The sequence below is a fragment of the Somniosus microcephalus genome, chromosome 9 (genome assembly GCF_052327205.1).
Source record: "Somniosus microcephalus isolate GS21.2 chromosome 9, FLI_Smic_1.0, whole genome shotgun sequence".
Classification (NCBI taxonomy): Eukaryota; Metazoa; Chordata; class Chondrichthyes; order Squaliformes; family Somniosidae; genus Somniosus; species Somniosus microcephalus.
The window spans coordinates 7,425,506-7,442,044 of NC_140995.1; the positions used below are offsets into that span (position 1 = coordinate 7,425,506).

The 16,539-nt window shown below is 41.0% G+C and overlaps 1 protein-coding gene across 7 annotated transcripts in view; it reads left to right on the plus strand.

The window, feature by feature from the left end:
- Positions 1 to 16,539, plus strand: part of rock2a (rho-associated, coiled-coil containing protein kinase 2a) — a 220,863-nt gene that overhangs the window by 187,829 nt on the left and 16,495 nt on the right. For 5 of the 7 annotated variants that reach the window (XM_085996305.1, XM_085996304.1, XM_085996303.1 and 2 more), the window contains exons 26-31: positions 2,241 to 2,409; positions 5,638 to 5,859; positions 6,809 to 6,879; positions 10,410 to 10,498; positions 12,163 to 12,241; positions 12,384 to 12,651. In XM_085996305.1, the coding sequence (XP_085852431.1) occupies positions 2,241 to 2,409; positions 5,638 to 5,859; positions 6,809 to 6,879; positions 10,410 to 10,498; positions 12,163 to 12,241; positions 12,384 to 12,651 (898 nt within the window). Of the gene's footprint in view, positions 1 to 2,240; positions 2,410 to 5,637; positions 5,860 to 6,808; positions 6,880 to 10,409; positions 10,499 to 12,162; positions 12,242 to 12,383; positions 12,652 to 16,539 lie in introns of those variants that run through there. The other 2 variants (XM_085996310.1, XM_085996308.1) reach the window with 2 other exon arrangements.

The following is a 16,539-nucleotide window of genomic DNA, read 5'->3' on the forward strand; positions in this document are numbered from 1 at the left end:
ATGACCACCGTGAGAGTATTTACCATAACATAAGATTTAATCTCCTGATGTAAACTGAAAACAACAGTACAAAAACAAAGGATTGGAATAGGGCAGAATTTAGAAAGGTGAGCGGGGTGAGGTGAGGTGGAAAGAGAAATTGGCACACAGGACTGGAGATTAACAATTGGTTACTTTTTAAAAGGAGATTTCAAATTGCAGATTAAATATACAGCATTTTTTTTTTTTAAAAACACGACTTCCAAGTTTCAGAATTGTGTGGATAAATAGAGCTTAGAAATGAATTAAAATGGAAGAAAAGGGCATTTGCAGCCTATAGTACAATAAAAAATGAGAGAATATGAAAAAATAAGGAAAGAATTTAGGAAAACAAGAAGGGAGAATGAGGAGAAAATTTCAAATATTAAGAATAGTGAAGTATTCTATAAATATTATTGGTGAAAAGAAAATTGTTCAATATGAGGTGGGCCCCGGAGGATAAGTGGAAATTGAAAGGGTACTTAACAAGTCCAGGAAACTTTCGATTAACCGGCCCCATAATAACTGGAATGCTCTATCCACTGGCAAAATTCAGGAGTCGGTTCAGGTAACTTTTTTTACTTTGTTACTTTTTTTTACTCCATTTGTTGCTGTGCAAGGGTGTAGCTGAAGCTGTTGCTAAGCTACAGAGACGCTTGCAACTTGTGCCAATTGTTTTGAAGCTGTTGCAGGGTTTGTTGCTTTATACGGAGCTCTGAGCTCCGTATGTTTTACGATAGCGTTCGGTTTTCCGGAATTGTTGATGAACCGGCACCACGTCGGTCCCGTCCGTGCCGGATACCAGAAAGTTTCCTGTACTTTGCTTGAGTGTTTACAAAATAGGATATTGGGGAGCTTGGTGTCCATATTTTTCTTTAGACTCTGTGAAGCGCCTTAGGACATTTTTTCTGCATTAAAGGTGCTATATAAATGCAAGTTGTTGTAAAAGGAAGGACTCCGAGTGGGAGATAAGGGCAGTTGCTCTCGGTGGCTGGAAGTGGTGGGTAGCAGTGTCCCACAGAGTTCTGTTCGGGAACGTTTTCTGTTCACTGTCTATATCAATGATTGGGATATAGAGCTGGAGAGCATGGGATCCAAATTTGTAAACCGTACTAAAATAGGAGGAATAGCAAATAAATCTGAGGACCAAATTAAGCTGCAGGGGGATATTGATACGATGATGAAATGGGAAATCAAGAGGCAGATGCAATTCAATGTGAGATTGTACTTTAAAAAATATATATATTTATGGGGGGAAAGATGGACGGTGTGGAAGAGCAGAGGGATTGGGGGTTCAGGCTCACAACTTAAAAGCAGCACCAGTGGATAAGGATAAGTGGACTTTAATGATTGAAGCAGTGGCCATATCAACATTTAAGAATAGGTGTTGAAGAGGATGGAATAAAGGGATATGGCACACGGGATTAGGGCTACTATTCATGTGAAGGATTAACACTAACCTGCACCTGTTGAGCCGAATGGCTTCTTTCCATGTTATAATTCTATGCATATTGGATAAATAATTGAAGCAGAGGTACATACAGGGCCCTGGGGAGAGAGTTAAGGGCATTGGGATTAGATTTGGATTGCTCCAGCTAAGATCCAGCACAGATACATTGGGCTGAATGGCGACTTCCTGTGCTGAGCAGTTCTATGGTTCTGTGCCCATTCTACTACCATACAAGGCTAGAATTTCATTAGTGTGCAAGCTGACCTTATTTCTTTGGCAGTTTATGGTATGAGATGAGAGTTTGAAGCATGCAACTCTTTTTTCTCCATGAAACTGGTAAGATCTGCAAAATTGAGGGCTGAAGGCATTCTTAGAAATTAAAAAGTAAATAAAAATGATCTGGGGAAATGGAAAGTTTCATTAATATTGAAATGGATATTTGATTATATTTTTATAACTCTACAGTTGTACTTGCGTTTTTTAAGGATTAGCTGGTATAGAATCGTAGAATCAGAAATGTATGGCACAGAAGAAGCCATTCGGCTCATCATGTCTGTACTGGCCACAAAAGAGCTCTCCAGCCTAATCCCACTGTCCAGCTCTTGGTCCGGAGCCCTGTAGGTTACAGCACTTCAAGTGTATATCCAAGTATTTTTTAAATGTGATGAGGGTTTCTGCCTCTACCACCCTTTCAGGCACTGAGTTCCCGACCCCCACCACCCTAATGTATCAATGGGTAGAATTCACCTACACAACATTAATCTCCCAACAGCAAATTGCAGATGAAAGCCAGGTGCGAATTGAGCTGCAGATGGCACTAGACAGCAAAGACAGCGATATTGAACAACTTCGTTCTCAGCTGCAATTAATACACGTGGGACTAGACACGACTAGTATTGGCAGTGGGCCTGGTGATGCAGAAGCAGATGATGGATTTCCTGGTATGTATGTTTTTCTCAAAGTAAAAAGACTTATTGTTTTTGGGTACTTAAAATAATTACTGTTCATAGTTTGAATAATTGTTCCATTAAAATATAACCAATGTCTTGGTGAATGTTAATTTTGCATAATTCCCGTTATTCGGCTATGTATATGAAGTATGTGGCCTTTGGGAAGAAAATTATAGTCAAGAAAGATTGACACATGTTTAATGTATTTTGGATATTTTACACTTTTCTAATCAGTTTCTGGTTACTCTTCTAACATTGTTTTGAATCCAAGAGATCAGTGGTATTTTTGAGTTTCTGTTTTTCTACCTTATAATATTTGATTAAACCTTGCTTGGATCCTAACTTGCTAATAGTGTCGAAGTCAGGACCTTGATGCACTGGGGAGGATTCAAAGAAGAGCAATAAGAATGATACTCGGAGTTGGGGCTCTAAGTTATGCAGTAGGGCTTATAGAACTGAGCGCTTTTCACTGGAGAAAAATAGGTTCAAATGATGCGGAAGGCACGAAATGCTGAGCGGTACAGATAATGTTGATGTGAACTGGCTAATTTGTCTTTGAGTGAGAGTGCAAAACTAGAGGGCATAGGTTCAAAGTGAATGAGATTGAAGAAAGATGTGTTAGGCATTTTTCTTTGCTATAAAATAGTGGATATGCAGAACAGACTCCTTAAAAAAAAAACACATTTGATGTGTCAATTAATTGTCTTCCAAAGGTAAAGAATAACTATCTGGTTGGGTATAGGACTAGGTATTATGGGGATAGGTGACTGGCTGTTTCAAAGTATGGTAATTACTAAGGCAGGAGAAGACCTTTGATCCAACTCGCCTGTCCATTCATCCCTTCCTTGCTTTAACTGCCAAGATAGTATTAATCTCTCCATAAGTTGTCTACGCTACCAATGTGTTGATGCTATTAGTAAAAAAATCAATTGAGAATAAAAATCCATAAGCACAGTATTTTGTTAAAAAAACAAATAGCTGCTTAGTTGATGGTATGTATTGTCTCCGAGTGGCAATTTTGCTTGGAATAGACTGGGACTCAATAGTTCCTGTGATACCGGGTTTCAGGGATTGGATATGTTCAATATTCAGAGCAGCAGGCCTGGATTAAATAGTGTAACTCTGGGGATGGGTGAACTATTCCAGAGTTTTGCTTTATCTTTTGAGAGTAAACTAGCAAGAGACATAAAAACCGATTGTAAAAGCTTCTATAAGTATGGGAAAAGGAAGAGATTAGCAAAAGTAAACGTGGGTCCCTTACAAGCAGACAGGAGAAATTATAATGGGGAGTAAGGAATTGGCAGAGACATTAAACAAATATTTTGTATCTGTCTTCACGGAAGAAGACACAAAAAACATTCTGGAAATATTGGGGAACCAAGGGTCTAGTGAGAATGAGGAATTTTAAGAAATTAGTATTAGTAAAGAAATAGTACTGGAGAAATTAATTGGACTGAAAGCCGAAAAATCCCCATGGCCTGCATCCTAGGGTTTAAAAGAGGTGGCTACAGAGGTAGTGGATGCATTGGTTTGATCTTCCAGAATTCCCTAGATTCTAGAACTGTTCCAAGAAAGGAGGGAGAGAGAAAACGGGGAACTATAGACCAGTTAGCCTAACATCAGTAATAGGGAAAATGCTAGAATCTATTTTTAGGGATGTGGTGACAGGGCACTTAGAAAATCATAATATGATTGGGCAGAGTCAACATGGTTTTATGAAAGGGAAATCATGTTTAACAAATTTATTAGTTTTTTGAGGATGTAATTAGTAGGGTAGATGAAGGGGATCCACTGGATGTAGTGTATTTGGATTTTCAGAAAGCATTCGATAAGGTGCCACACAAGAGGTTTTTACAGAAAATTAGTTCTCATGGGATTGGGGGCAATATATTAGCATGGATTGAGGATTGGTTAACACACAGAAAACAGAGAGTGGGAATAAACGGATCATTTTCGGGTTGGCAGGCTGTAACTAGTGGGGTACCGCAAGGATCAGTGCTTGGGCCTCAGCTATTCACAATCTACATCAATGATTTGGATGAGGGGACTGAGTGTAATGTATCCAAGTTTGCTGACGATACAAAGCTGGGTGGGAATGTAAGTTGTGAGGAGGATGCAAAGAGGCTTCAAGGGGATATAGACAGGCTAAGTGAGTGGGCAAGAACATGGCAAATGGAATATAATGTGGAGAAATGTGAAGTTATCCACTTTGGTAGGAAAAATAGAAAAGCAGAATATTTTTTAAATGGTGAGAGATTGGGAAATGTTGGTGTTCAGAGGGACCTGGGTGTCCTTGTACACAAATCACTGAAAGCTAACGTGTAGGTACAGCAAGCAATTAGGAAAGCAAATGGTATGTTGGCCTTTATTACAAGAGGATTTGAGTATAAGAGTAAAGATGTCTTACTGCAATTATATAGGGCCCTGGTGAGACCACACCTGGAGTATTGTGTACAGTTTTGGTCTCCTTATCTAAGGAAGAATATACTTGCCATAGAGGGAGTGCAATGTAGGTTCAGCAGACTGGTTCCTGGGATGGGGGGATTGTCCTATGTCGAGAGATTGAGTAGACTAGGCCTACATTCCTTAGAATTTAGGATAATGAGAGGTGATCTCATTGAAACATAAAATTCTTACAGGGCTTGACAGGGTAGATGCAGGGAGGATGTTTCCCCTGGCTGGGGAGTCTAGAACCAGGGGTCACAGTCTCAGGATAAGGGGTCGGCCATTTAGGACTGAGATGAGGAGAAATTTCTTCACTCAGAGGGTGGTGAATCTTTGGAATTCTCTACCCCAGAGGGCTGTGGAGGCTCAGTCGTTGAGTATATTCAAGACAGAGATCGATAGATTTTTGAATATTAAGGGAATCAAGGGACATCGGAATATTGCAGGAAGATGGAGTTGAGGTAGAAGATCAGCCATGATCTTATTGAATGGCGGAGCAGGCTCGAAGGACCCTATGGCTGATTCCTGCTCCTAATTCTTATGTCCCTATGTGTTGTTGTAGTTTGAAATATAGCTGTGTTTCATCCAGCTACAAAAACACCTTCTACAAGCTTAAAAAAAAATCGTGTACAGTTAACTTCGTTTTGCTCCTCTTCTACCCGATTATTTCTGTTTAGTTTAGTTTTTCATTTTCTAATCCTTTCTACACTAACTTAAGCTATGAAAAATAAACATCTTTACTTTTCTACTTGTCTGTTGCCTTGGTTTTCTCAGTTCGTATCACTCAGTCCCACACTACGGAGTCCATGTCTTTTAGCTACAAGCGCTCTTCCACCTCTGTCACCATTGCCACTAAGCCCTCTTATTCTCACCTCCTTGATTCTGATTCTGAGTCTGACTCAGACGAAGACACAGAGTCCTTTGTTCGCACACAGTCTGACCCTGACTCTGAGCCTGAACCTGATCCTGAACTTGAACCTGAACCTGATTCTGCAGGTGACGTACTGCATGCAACTGAGTACCATTTGCTTTTTTTAAACTCAGTTATTAGAGTTTGCTTAACAGTCTTGATAAATGCAAAGATTGAGATGCCAAAATGTTGTTTGAAGGAGAATATAACTGCATGCAGGAGGATACAGAAGCAAAGAATGAAGAAAATGGCGTTTAAAAAAGTGTTGCAAAAGCTCCATTTTACCTTTTATAAAAAGCTATCTCTTAACCTTTTTTAATGGCATTGACCTACTTGTAGGAACTTAATTTTAATCAATACATTCATCCAAAGAGCCAGTGAAAGTGCTGAAGTGTAACCTTGTTAACTTTTAATTAAATTCTTGGCAAGGCTGATCTCCCTAACCCCTCGAGTGTTGATTATGTGGCTTTTGTTCTGGCTTGCAATGCAAATTCTAGGTTCAAGCTTGTTTTATCTTGTTTAGAGTAGTTAATATTAAAAGGATCCAGTTATTTGGACAAGTTGCAATTTAAGAACTTGTCAAATTTTAATTATTTTATCTTTAGTAAGTTTTGGGTATTTATGTGGCACTTTCTTTGAGTGCATAAGAGTTTTGTAGTAATAAATGGTGAGGAGGCTCACCAGCTTAGTTTAAAATGAGGATTGAAATTAAAATGGAGTGTTCTGCAGGTTTGGTTTCTGAATTTCTTCAGTTTAAGACTGACGCACAAATTGATGCTCCACTGAAGTATGAAGATGTGCTTCTCGTCTGGCAGCAGTTTTCAAGCCTGTATGGTTCGCAATAACCTGATAGCTGTGAACCATAAAGTAAAAAATGAATAGTTAGCTTAGATTTTTATATTCAGAAAACTTACAAAATATGGTACCGGTTGTCAGGACTGCCAGGGAACAAAGTGCAGATGCTTTGTTTCCTGGATGCAAGAATTTTTGGTCAACTGCCATTGTGTTTTTTTAAATTGCATTTCCATTTTTTAGAATCCAGATTGGAAGGTTGGCTTTCCTTGCCGATGAGGAACAACACAAAGAAATACCTATGGCGAAAACAGGTATGTTTGTTCCTTCCAAAGAAATTCCCCTTTAATGATTATCTGGATTAGCAATCATCAGCTCGATTAAAGTATGTTGTTTGAAACTTAGCTTTGGGATATATACTGGTAGATCTCTGTAGGTTTTGGTGATGTGTGCAGTGGGACAGCCAGTTATATCTGTCTTTTATGGCTCACAGTCAAAGGTGGTTAGCAGAATGGGAGAATGATATAACTGCACATGGCTTTGGATGTTTTGATGAATGATCTCTGTAATCGCCTGCTAAATTCTGTTAACAAGATTTGGTTGATTTGTAGACATCAAAATCAAAATTTCTGTATAATTACCTATGCGGAAAAATCTTTGGATAAAGTTTTTTTTGTAAATACAGATTTTAGTCATTTTGGTTTGTAGAATTTCTGTAGCGCATATTAAAGATTTAACTAGGGTTGCTACTCATCCCCATCTTCAGTCCCTCAAGTCCAAGTGGCGTGGACTTGAACGTATCCAATGCACAACTGGTTTAGCCATCAATCACCAAATCTGGCTGGACCACATCAAGTGTTACCAGGCCTCAATGTCCAATGCCAAAACTGCTCACTACTCCAGTATAATGCTGGAGAGCAAAGATCATCCCCGAGTTTGTTTCTTCACCATCAGCCATCTCCTTAAACTGCTCTCCTTCCCCCTCCACCCTCACCCCCAACAAGTGCAAGGAGCTCATGGACTTCTTTGTCATTAAGGTTGAGGCCATTTGTTCAGCTGCCTCTGCTGCTTCCCTTCTTCACCTTATCCACTATCAAACCTCTTCCTCCCCTCCCTAGCCTTGATCCCGTGTCCTTCTCCAGTTTCTCTCCTATCTCCCCTCATGCCCACTCTGAGCTCGTCTCGTCCATAAAACCCATTCCTGCTCCCTTGACCCCATTCCCACTATTGACTGACTGATACTACTTAAACTGCTGACCACTCACGTTCCCTTCTTCGCCCCCATACTAGCTGACATTGTAAATGGTTGCCTCTCCTCGGGTACTGACCCTCTCCCTTTCAAAACCGCTGCCCTCGCACCATCCTCAGAAAAACCACCCTAGACCTCTGTGTCTTTGCAAACTGTCATCCTATTTCCAACCTTCCTTTCCTCTTCAAAGCCCTTGAATGTGTTGTCACCTCCCAAATCTGTGCCCATTTTTACAGCACTCCCAGGTTTGAATCTCTCCAATCTCAGGTTTCTGCCCCGCCACAGCACTGAAACAGCACTATTCCAAAGTCACAAGTGACATCGTCTGTGATCGTAGTGCATTTTTCCTCCTCGTCCTCTGCTTTTTTTGCAGCCTTTGACACAGCCGGCCCTTGCTTAGTTCCAATCTTACCTACCTGATCGTAGCCAAAGCATCTCCAGAAATCACTTCTCTTTCCATCCCCACACCATTGCTTCTGGAGTCCCCTAAGGATATATCCTTGGCCCCTTTCTCTTCCTGATTTACATGCTGCCCCTTGGCAACATCATCTGAAGACATGGGGTTAAAGGGATATTTACTAGTCCTAGCCCCATTAACTGTTCTAAAATGAGAAAAAATGCTATTATTAACAGAGAATCTTACTTTTAAATCTTAACTTCGCTACAGTATTACAGTTCTTAAAGTTCTCTATACAGGATATATCCATCAATATCAAATACCTTTGATCCCCGAGGTACAAAGAGTGGTAGACTACAGAGCCGCCTCTGAAGCCGAGAATCGCTTTGCCCAATTAAAGCTAATCTGTTATCCCATTTGAGAGTTCAATATTTATACCCTTTTCCAGTAGTATTTCCCTTAAGGTTTTCTGCTGATGCAAGCTAATTACTTCTAGTCATTTTTCTGCTGACCTCTGCATCTCTTACTGCCACCTCAGCCAGAACCTTGTCTCATCTCTAGGTGTTCTAAGTTTACCATATAAAAATGGTGTGGCGGCAGGTGTTCCTTACTTTGTCATTTTTACGAGGGCAGACATTCCTTATCTTATGTGCTTTACGAAGTGTAAATTAGAGCACCTTATCCAGGGTGAACCATTGTTTTTTTTCCCGAAAGGTCAGCCTGTCGGAGCCCTTCACCTTCTGATTCAATAAGGTTATTTATTCAGGGTCAACAACTGTCTTGCCTCAATAGCCAGAATGCTTTCATAGCTATTTCATCGTTCGGTTTCTAAATTTCCAAACCCAGTTGGTCATGTTTTAATAAGGCTAGAAGTCTTTCATAAGATGGTGTCTTTTTCTGAATCGGTTCTAAGGCTTATTCCTTCACAGGGTCAGCTTCCACATGGTTGCTATCCCCTTTCTCGACTCCTCCAACTGCTTCTGTGCCACATCCAGTCTTGGATGAGTTGTAATTTACCCCAGTTAAATGTTGGAAAGACTAAAGTTGTCATCTCCATTTCCCACTATAAACTCCATACATTTGCCATCAATTTCATTCCCCTCCCCTGCCCATTACCTTGGGTTGAATCAAACTGTTCACAGCCTCTACACTCTCTTTGATCTCGAGCTGAGCTTCTGACCCCATATCCTCCCCATCGCAGAGACTGCCTACTTCCACCTCTGTAATATCGTTCACCTTCTGCCCGTGCCTGAGCCAAACTGCTGTTGAAACTCTTATCCTTGCCTCTGTCAGCTCCATACTATATTTCAATGCTCTGCTGGCTGGCTTCCCATCTTCCATGCTCTATAAACTTCAGCTCATCCAAAATTCTGCTGCCGATATCCTATCCTGCATGGAGTCCTGCTCACCCATCACTACTGTCCTTGCTGACCTACATTGACTTCGAGACCCCCAAAGCCTTAAATTTAAATTTCTCATTCTCATGTTTAAATCCCTTCATGGCCATTCCCATCCCTATCTCTGTAATCCCCTCCGACACTAACCAGAACTCTGTGTTGCTCTGACTCTGGCCTCTTGTACATCCTTCTCTCTTCACCCAAAAGCCTGTGAATACTGGATGGATTGAAATGTTCAGGATAGAGATTGATAGAGTTTTGTTAGGTAATGATAGTAAGGAATATGGAGCAATGGTGGATCAATGGAGTTGAGGTACAGGTCAGCCATGATTTCGTAGAATGGGTGAACAGGCTCGAGGGGTTGAATGGCCTACTCCTCTTCCTATGTTTCCCCCTTCCGATCGCTCCACCATTGGTGGCCGGGCCTTCAGATGTTTAGGCTCTATGCTCTGGAATTCTACACCCAAACCTGTCTGCCCCACTCCTCCTTAAAACACACTTCTTTGACCAAGCCACCCTCCTAATATAGTTCGGCGTCCATTTTTGTCTGTTGATGCCTCTGTGAAGCAACTTTGAAACATTTTTCTACACTTAAAGCTGCTCTATAAATGCAAGCTGTTGTGTGATATAACTGTTCATGTGATGAGTCCTAATAGAGGGACGGTACAGAAATTTTTTGGTTTCGGTATCTGAATTTAAAAAGAAATCATTTCACAAAGTTTTAACAAAAAACAGTTCAAGACTTGTCTCTGTTAGTTTAGTTTGCTCTGAAGCAAGTATATCTTTTCTTCTGTTTTACAGTATGTAGTTGTGAGCAGCAAGAAGATCCTATTTTATGACAGTGAGCAGGACAAAGAATTGTCTAATCCTTCTATGGTGTTGGATATAGAGTAAGTAACTACAATTATTCATATAAAAAATGAGTATTAAGGGAGTAGTTGATGCAGCAAGTTATAACGGTCCTGCAGGTAAAGTGAGTTTGGGTTGTGCAAACCCACCTGCTATTTGGCACTAAATTGGAGGTCTCATTCTGTTACAAGCATAGCAGGTATGAGAAACAGAAAAGCGAATGGAGGAGGGAGTACTCTTCTAAGCATGTGCACTCCCTACACCATTAGTGTTTCCATTTTCCGTATGATGTGTCTTTGTTACTGAATGAGTTTGCCAATTTAGTCCAGTTAATCAAAGGTTTTCTGTGTTTGGCCTGTACCATACCTGGAGTGTCAGATGCTGACAATTAGTGCCCAAAGTGGCAAGTGCTTTACCTTCCTTTGTACTGGCCTCCTTAACCTTTATATTTATTTTCTGTGTTAACCTCTTACTCTTGAGTACGGAGGCAGTTGTTACAAAACCTTTATCATGCTTATAAAATCATGCTGTCTTTTGTGGCCTCTGAAAGTCATTCATTAGTTTCCCACATCAATAACAAATTAAAATTATTTTAAACATTCAAAGCAGAATACATTTAAGGAGCCATGACACTACCTCATGGAACTGTTGGATATGAATGTAATTGTCTTCTGAGAGCCCTGTAAAATTCATCCATTAGTTTTAGTAAGGTGCCCAAGTTATACTGAGATGCCATATTGAACAATATTATATAAGTGGTGTTATAATAGAATTGTCAGTGTCCAGATGGTGTGATCTCACTTCATCGATGTTTCATCTGTAAGTTTGCTGTCCCATTCACTTTTAATTTCAGTTCACTCGCACATCTAGGAGACATTCTCAAATGCCTGCCAGAAACCTTCAACAGTTTGTAAAGCCTCTGATCTACACTTTCAATTAATCTTGGAATCTTTCATTGCTTTATATTCAATGTCCTCCTGTGGTGTGAACGGGATTGCAGACAGCAACTGAAAACTCAATAAAATGCACTTCTTAAAATAAAGTGCCGTGCAATTTTGGTAATTAATATTTGAGACTGTTATGTACAGATGTTTTAGCATCTAACTTTACCTTGAGCAAGGATAAATGCTATGATGAAACTTCAGAGCTACACTGCCTTCATTATTTTCTCATGATGATCCTTGTTTTCACTTTAGTATGAATGATGAAGTCGTTACAAACTGTCAATCTTAGCAGAAGCATCAAAAATTATTTAAATGAACAGCTACCTGTACTTTCAAAATGAAAACTGGATAGAAATAATATTTATCTGCTGTTCAAAAATGTCCTTATGTTTTTCCCCATAGTATAAAAATGTACCTGCACAGAGGGATCAATTATCTTTTCATGTTATAGTAGCACATTATCAATCCATATCTGCTTATCCTCTAGTTTCCCATGGTTAGATGCAGTGATGGAAGCTTAGTGAGCAAATCTTGCCTTTTTCACCTTTGCTGTCATGTAACATCATAGGGCAAACAGGGTGACGTGTTTAGGAAGATTAATAAATAGAGAAGGGGTGCTGGTCTGGTACAGCAATAAGTGGCTTTCACTTTCTCTTGATTCGTTTTTAAGTGGGTACGTTTTAAAATTGATTTTGGAAATGTGCTAGAATCAAAACAGTATGTCTGAGATTTTGCATTTTAATATTGCTGCTTTTTCATAGCAAACTTTTCCACGTTCGGCCAGTTACACAGGGTGATGTATATAGAGCGGATGCCAAAGAGATTCCCAGAATATTTCAGGTAAGTGGAACTTTTCTACATCTGCCTTTGAAACCCAGTGAAGAGCTGTTGTTTATACATAATCTTAAAACATTTTAATTATGATCAATTTTAAGTTTTCAAACTGACTGGCATTAAAATGTGTCTGTTGTATGCTTTATAGATCCTTTATGCTAATGAGGGAGAGAGTAGAAAGGAGCAAGAGTTTCCTGTGGAACCTCCTGCCTTGGGAGAGAAGTCGAGCTACATTCCTCACAAAGGTCATGAATTTATACCAACGCTCTACCATTTCCCAACCAACTGTGAGGCCTGTCCCAAGCCATTGTGGCACATGTTTAAACCCCCACCAGCTCTGGAGTGTCGCCGTTGCCATATCAAATGCCACAAAGATCACATGGATAAGAAAGAGGACCTTATAGCACCATGTAAAGGTAGGTATCAACACATGTCCCCATTTTATATTATGCAGAATATTGTGCAAAGTATGATGTATTAGCAGTTTGTTTACATCTTGAAACATAAAGTTCCACCTGTAATAAAATTCAGCAAAAATTGCAGATTGCAAATAATTTGGAAGTGTGTTTGGAAAATTGCTTTTTGTAATTATGCAGTATTCTCCTTTAATGTGTGTTTGTAATTAAATTTGTTTCTAATTGCATTTCTTTGCCCCAAAAGGTATTGAGTATTAAGATTTGGATTCTCTTCCCAACATTCTTTAGCCTTGGTCATCACAAAAGACAACTGTTATGGCTGATCAAAACATAACTCTCGAGTGTAGTGAATGGGATATAACAATCTACTTTTTTCACCACCTGCTTTATATTAAAAATAGTACATGTTGCCCACAGGTATACTTCTAATCTCTGATTGTTTGAAAAACACCAGACTAACAAGCCATTAAAACATTGAAACATACAAGATTCTGAAGGGGATTGACAGGGTAGATGCTGAGGGGATGTTTCCCCTGGCTGGAGTGCCTAGAACTAGGGGCATAGTCTCGGGATAAGGGGTCGGCCATTTAAGACTGAGATGAGGAGGAATTTCTTCACTCAGAGGTTTGTGAATCTTTGGAATTCTCTGCCCCAGAGGGCTGTGAATGCTGAGTCTTTGAGTATATTTAAGACTGAGTGCGAGAGATTTTTGGACTCACGGGGAATCAAGGGATACGGAGATGGGGCGGGAAAGTGGAGTTGAGGTCAAAGATTAGCCATGATCTTGTTGAATGGCGGAGCAGGCTTGAGGGGCCATATGGCCTACTCCTGCTCTTAATGTCTTATGTTCTTAAACAAATACTTTGGCCGCGATTTTGCCGGTGTTCAGAGGCGGGCCAGCCATTAAATTTGAAATGATTGACGGCAGGTTGGGAACCCGCCACCATGTAAGTTTCCAAAGTGTCGGGTCTGTGATTTCAGAACAGACCCGACACCAAGCGGCAGGTGAGGCATTTAAGATAGTTAACTGCTTGTTAACTACTATTTTGCCAGCCTTTTTCTATTTTCCCACATTTTCAATGGGGTTCCCGTCGTTCGGAGATCACATCAGGTAAGTAGATTGGGTACTCTGTGTCTCCCCATTGCTGTGAATAGGTGACAAGTGCAAAAGTTGTATGAAAGCTACCATTTCACAGCTGGTCATTTTGCAATGTCAGAAGCTTGAGCCTTCAGGACTTGGAAGACCCTTTTCAGCTGTCTGCAGTTAGGAAGTGTTTGGAGTAAACTCTCTATCCACTGTCACCTCCTTGGAGTAAGCTCTCTCACCTTTGATAGATCACTTCTATCGTCTCAACTTCAGCTGCCATGTATTCCAGCAACATCCGTGCCCTTAAAATCTCACCTTGGTTCTCTGAATCCCACCACGATCAGCCCCAACACCAACATCACCAACCTTCTCCACAATCTCCTGATGCTGCACAGGCATCAGCACCCCGACCACATTGCTGCCTGGGATGCCAGCGATGGCCTCACCATGTCCAGATTTGCTTCACTTAACACTGTACACCCTGGCTGCCACATGATGTGCCAGGTTGGCACCACCCCACATCAGCCCCATAAAGCATCACTACAATGTCCAAACCAATCCTTTCATCAACATTGGTGGTGGGGGGTGCGTTATGTCTCACCATTCACTGCAACTCACTGAGCCACTTTCAAAGGTGCACACACATCTTTCCAAGAACGCAAAGTATTCAAAATAAAGATTTCAATGTTTGACAGCACATTACCAGAAACTTCACATGACCATTGGATAAACCACCCAAGTGCCCTACCCTTCTGTGTTGTTGGTATGTTTGCAGTCGGTTGAGGGTGAGTGTGAGGGGTGGCTAGTGAGATGGGGTAGTGATAATGTAGATAGAGAGGGATGGGTGGAGGTGCAAGGTAAGTTGGTGTGAGTCAGGATGTGCAGGAGTAGGGTAGGGAAGGCAGAGTGATGGGGATGTGATGAGTGGCACAGCAGGATGAGGTTGAGTGTGGCTTTGCAGTAATGTTTCGTGATCTACTGAGATCATTGAAAGGTTTGCGCCAGTGCAGCCTGGTCCTCCAGATGACATCCCCTCTTGTGCAATGTGCAACCAGGCTGCGTGGTCTCCTGGGGAGGTCTCTTCCGCCCATTGGAAGGGAAGAGAATCTCCCTGCGTGCTGTGACTCCCTCCATAAGCATATGGAGGGATTCATGCTGGAGCCTGGGTGTAGCCGTGCACCTCCGTGCAGTGTTTGCAGCACCTCAGTGCTGCAGAACACTGACAGCATAACTGTCAAAATGAATGTGGCCATGCTCCCTTTAAGGAAACCGACTGATGACGTGTCATCAAATGACATCATCAGACCCGCTTCCCTTTAATTGGCCGGCAACCCTGTTAACGGAAAATCCTTTTGGCAGCGGCTGCAGTCAAGAGTGGGACCGGAACCCACCAACCAGCTCTCCTGCCGTGAACCCGCCTCCACTGGGAAAATCCAACCCTTTGTGTCTGTCTTCACGGAAAAAGACGCAAAAAACTTCCTGGAAATAGTGGAGAACCAAGGGTCTAGCGAGAATGGGGAACTGAAAGAAATTAGTTTTAGTAAAAAAATAGTGCTGGAGAAATTAATGGGACTGAAAGCCGATAAATCCCCTGGACCTGATGGCCTACATCCTAGGGTTTTGAAAGAGGTGACTATAGAGATAGTGGATGCATTGGTTGTCATTTTCTAAAATTCCATAGATTCTAGAACGGTTCGTGCGGATTGGAAGGTAGCAAATGTAACCCCACTATTTAAGAAAGGAGGGAGAGAGAAAATGGGGAACTACAGACCAGTTAAACTGACATCAATAGTAGGGAAAATGCTAGAATCTATTATTAAGGACATAGTGACAGGGCTTAGAAAACTTAGAAAAATAATAATAGGATTGGGCAGAGTCAACATGGATTTATGAAAGGGAAATCGTATTTGACAAATCTGTTGGAGTTTTTTGAGGTTATAACTAGCAGAATAGATAAGGGGGAACCAATGGATGTGGAGTATTTAAATTTTCAGAAGGCATTTGATAAGGTGCCACACAAGAGGTTATTAAACAAAATTAGGGCTCATGGGATTGGGGGTAATTACTAGCATGGATTGAGGATTGGTTAATGTACAGAAAACCGAGTAGGAATAAACGGGTCATTTTCGGGTTGGCAGGCTGTAACCAGTGGGGTACCACAAGGATCAGTGCTTGGGGCTCAGCTATTCACAATCTACATCAAAATTTGGATGAGGGGACCAAATGTAATACTGTATATCCAAATTTGCTGATGATACAAAGCTGGGTGGGAATGTAAGTTGTGAGGAGGATGCAAAGAGGCTTCAAGGGGATATAGACAGGCTAAGTGAGTGGGCAAGAACATGGCAAGTGGAATATAATGTTTAGAAATGTGAAGTTATCCACTTTGGCAGGAAAAATAGAAAAGCAGAGTATTTTTTAAATGGTGAGAGGTTGGGAAAAGTTGGTGTTCAGAGGGACCTGGGTGTCCTTGTACACGAATCACTGAAAGTTAACATGCAGGTACAGCAAGCAATTAGGAAAGCAAATGGTATGTTGGCCTTTATTACAAGAGGATTTGAGTATAAGAGTAAAGACATCTTACTGCAAATATATAGGGCCCTGGTGAGACCACACCCGGAGTACTGTGTACAGTTTTGGTCTCCTTACCTGAGGAAGGATATACTTGCCATAGAGGGAGTGCAATGAAGGTTCACCAGACTGATTCCTGGGATGGGGGGATTGTCCTATGAGGCGAGATTGAGTAGACTAGGCCTATATTCTCTAGAGTTTAGAAAGAGAGGTGATCTCATTGAAACATA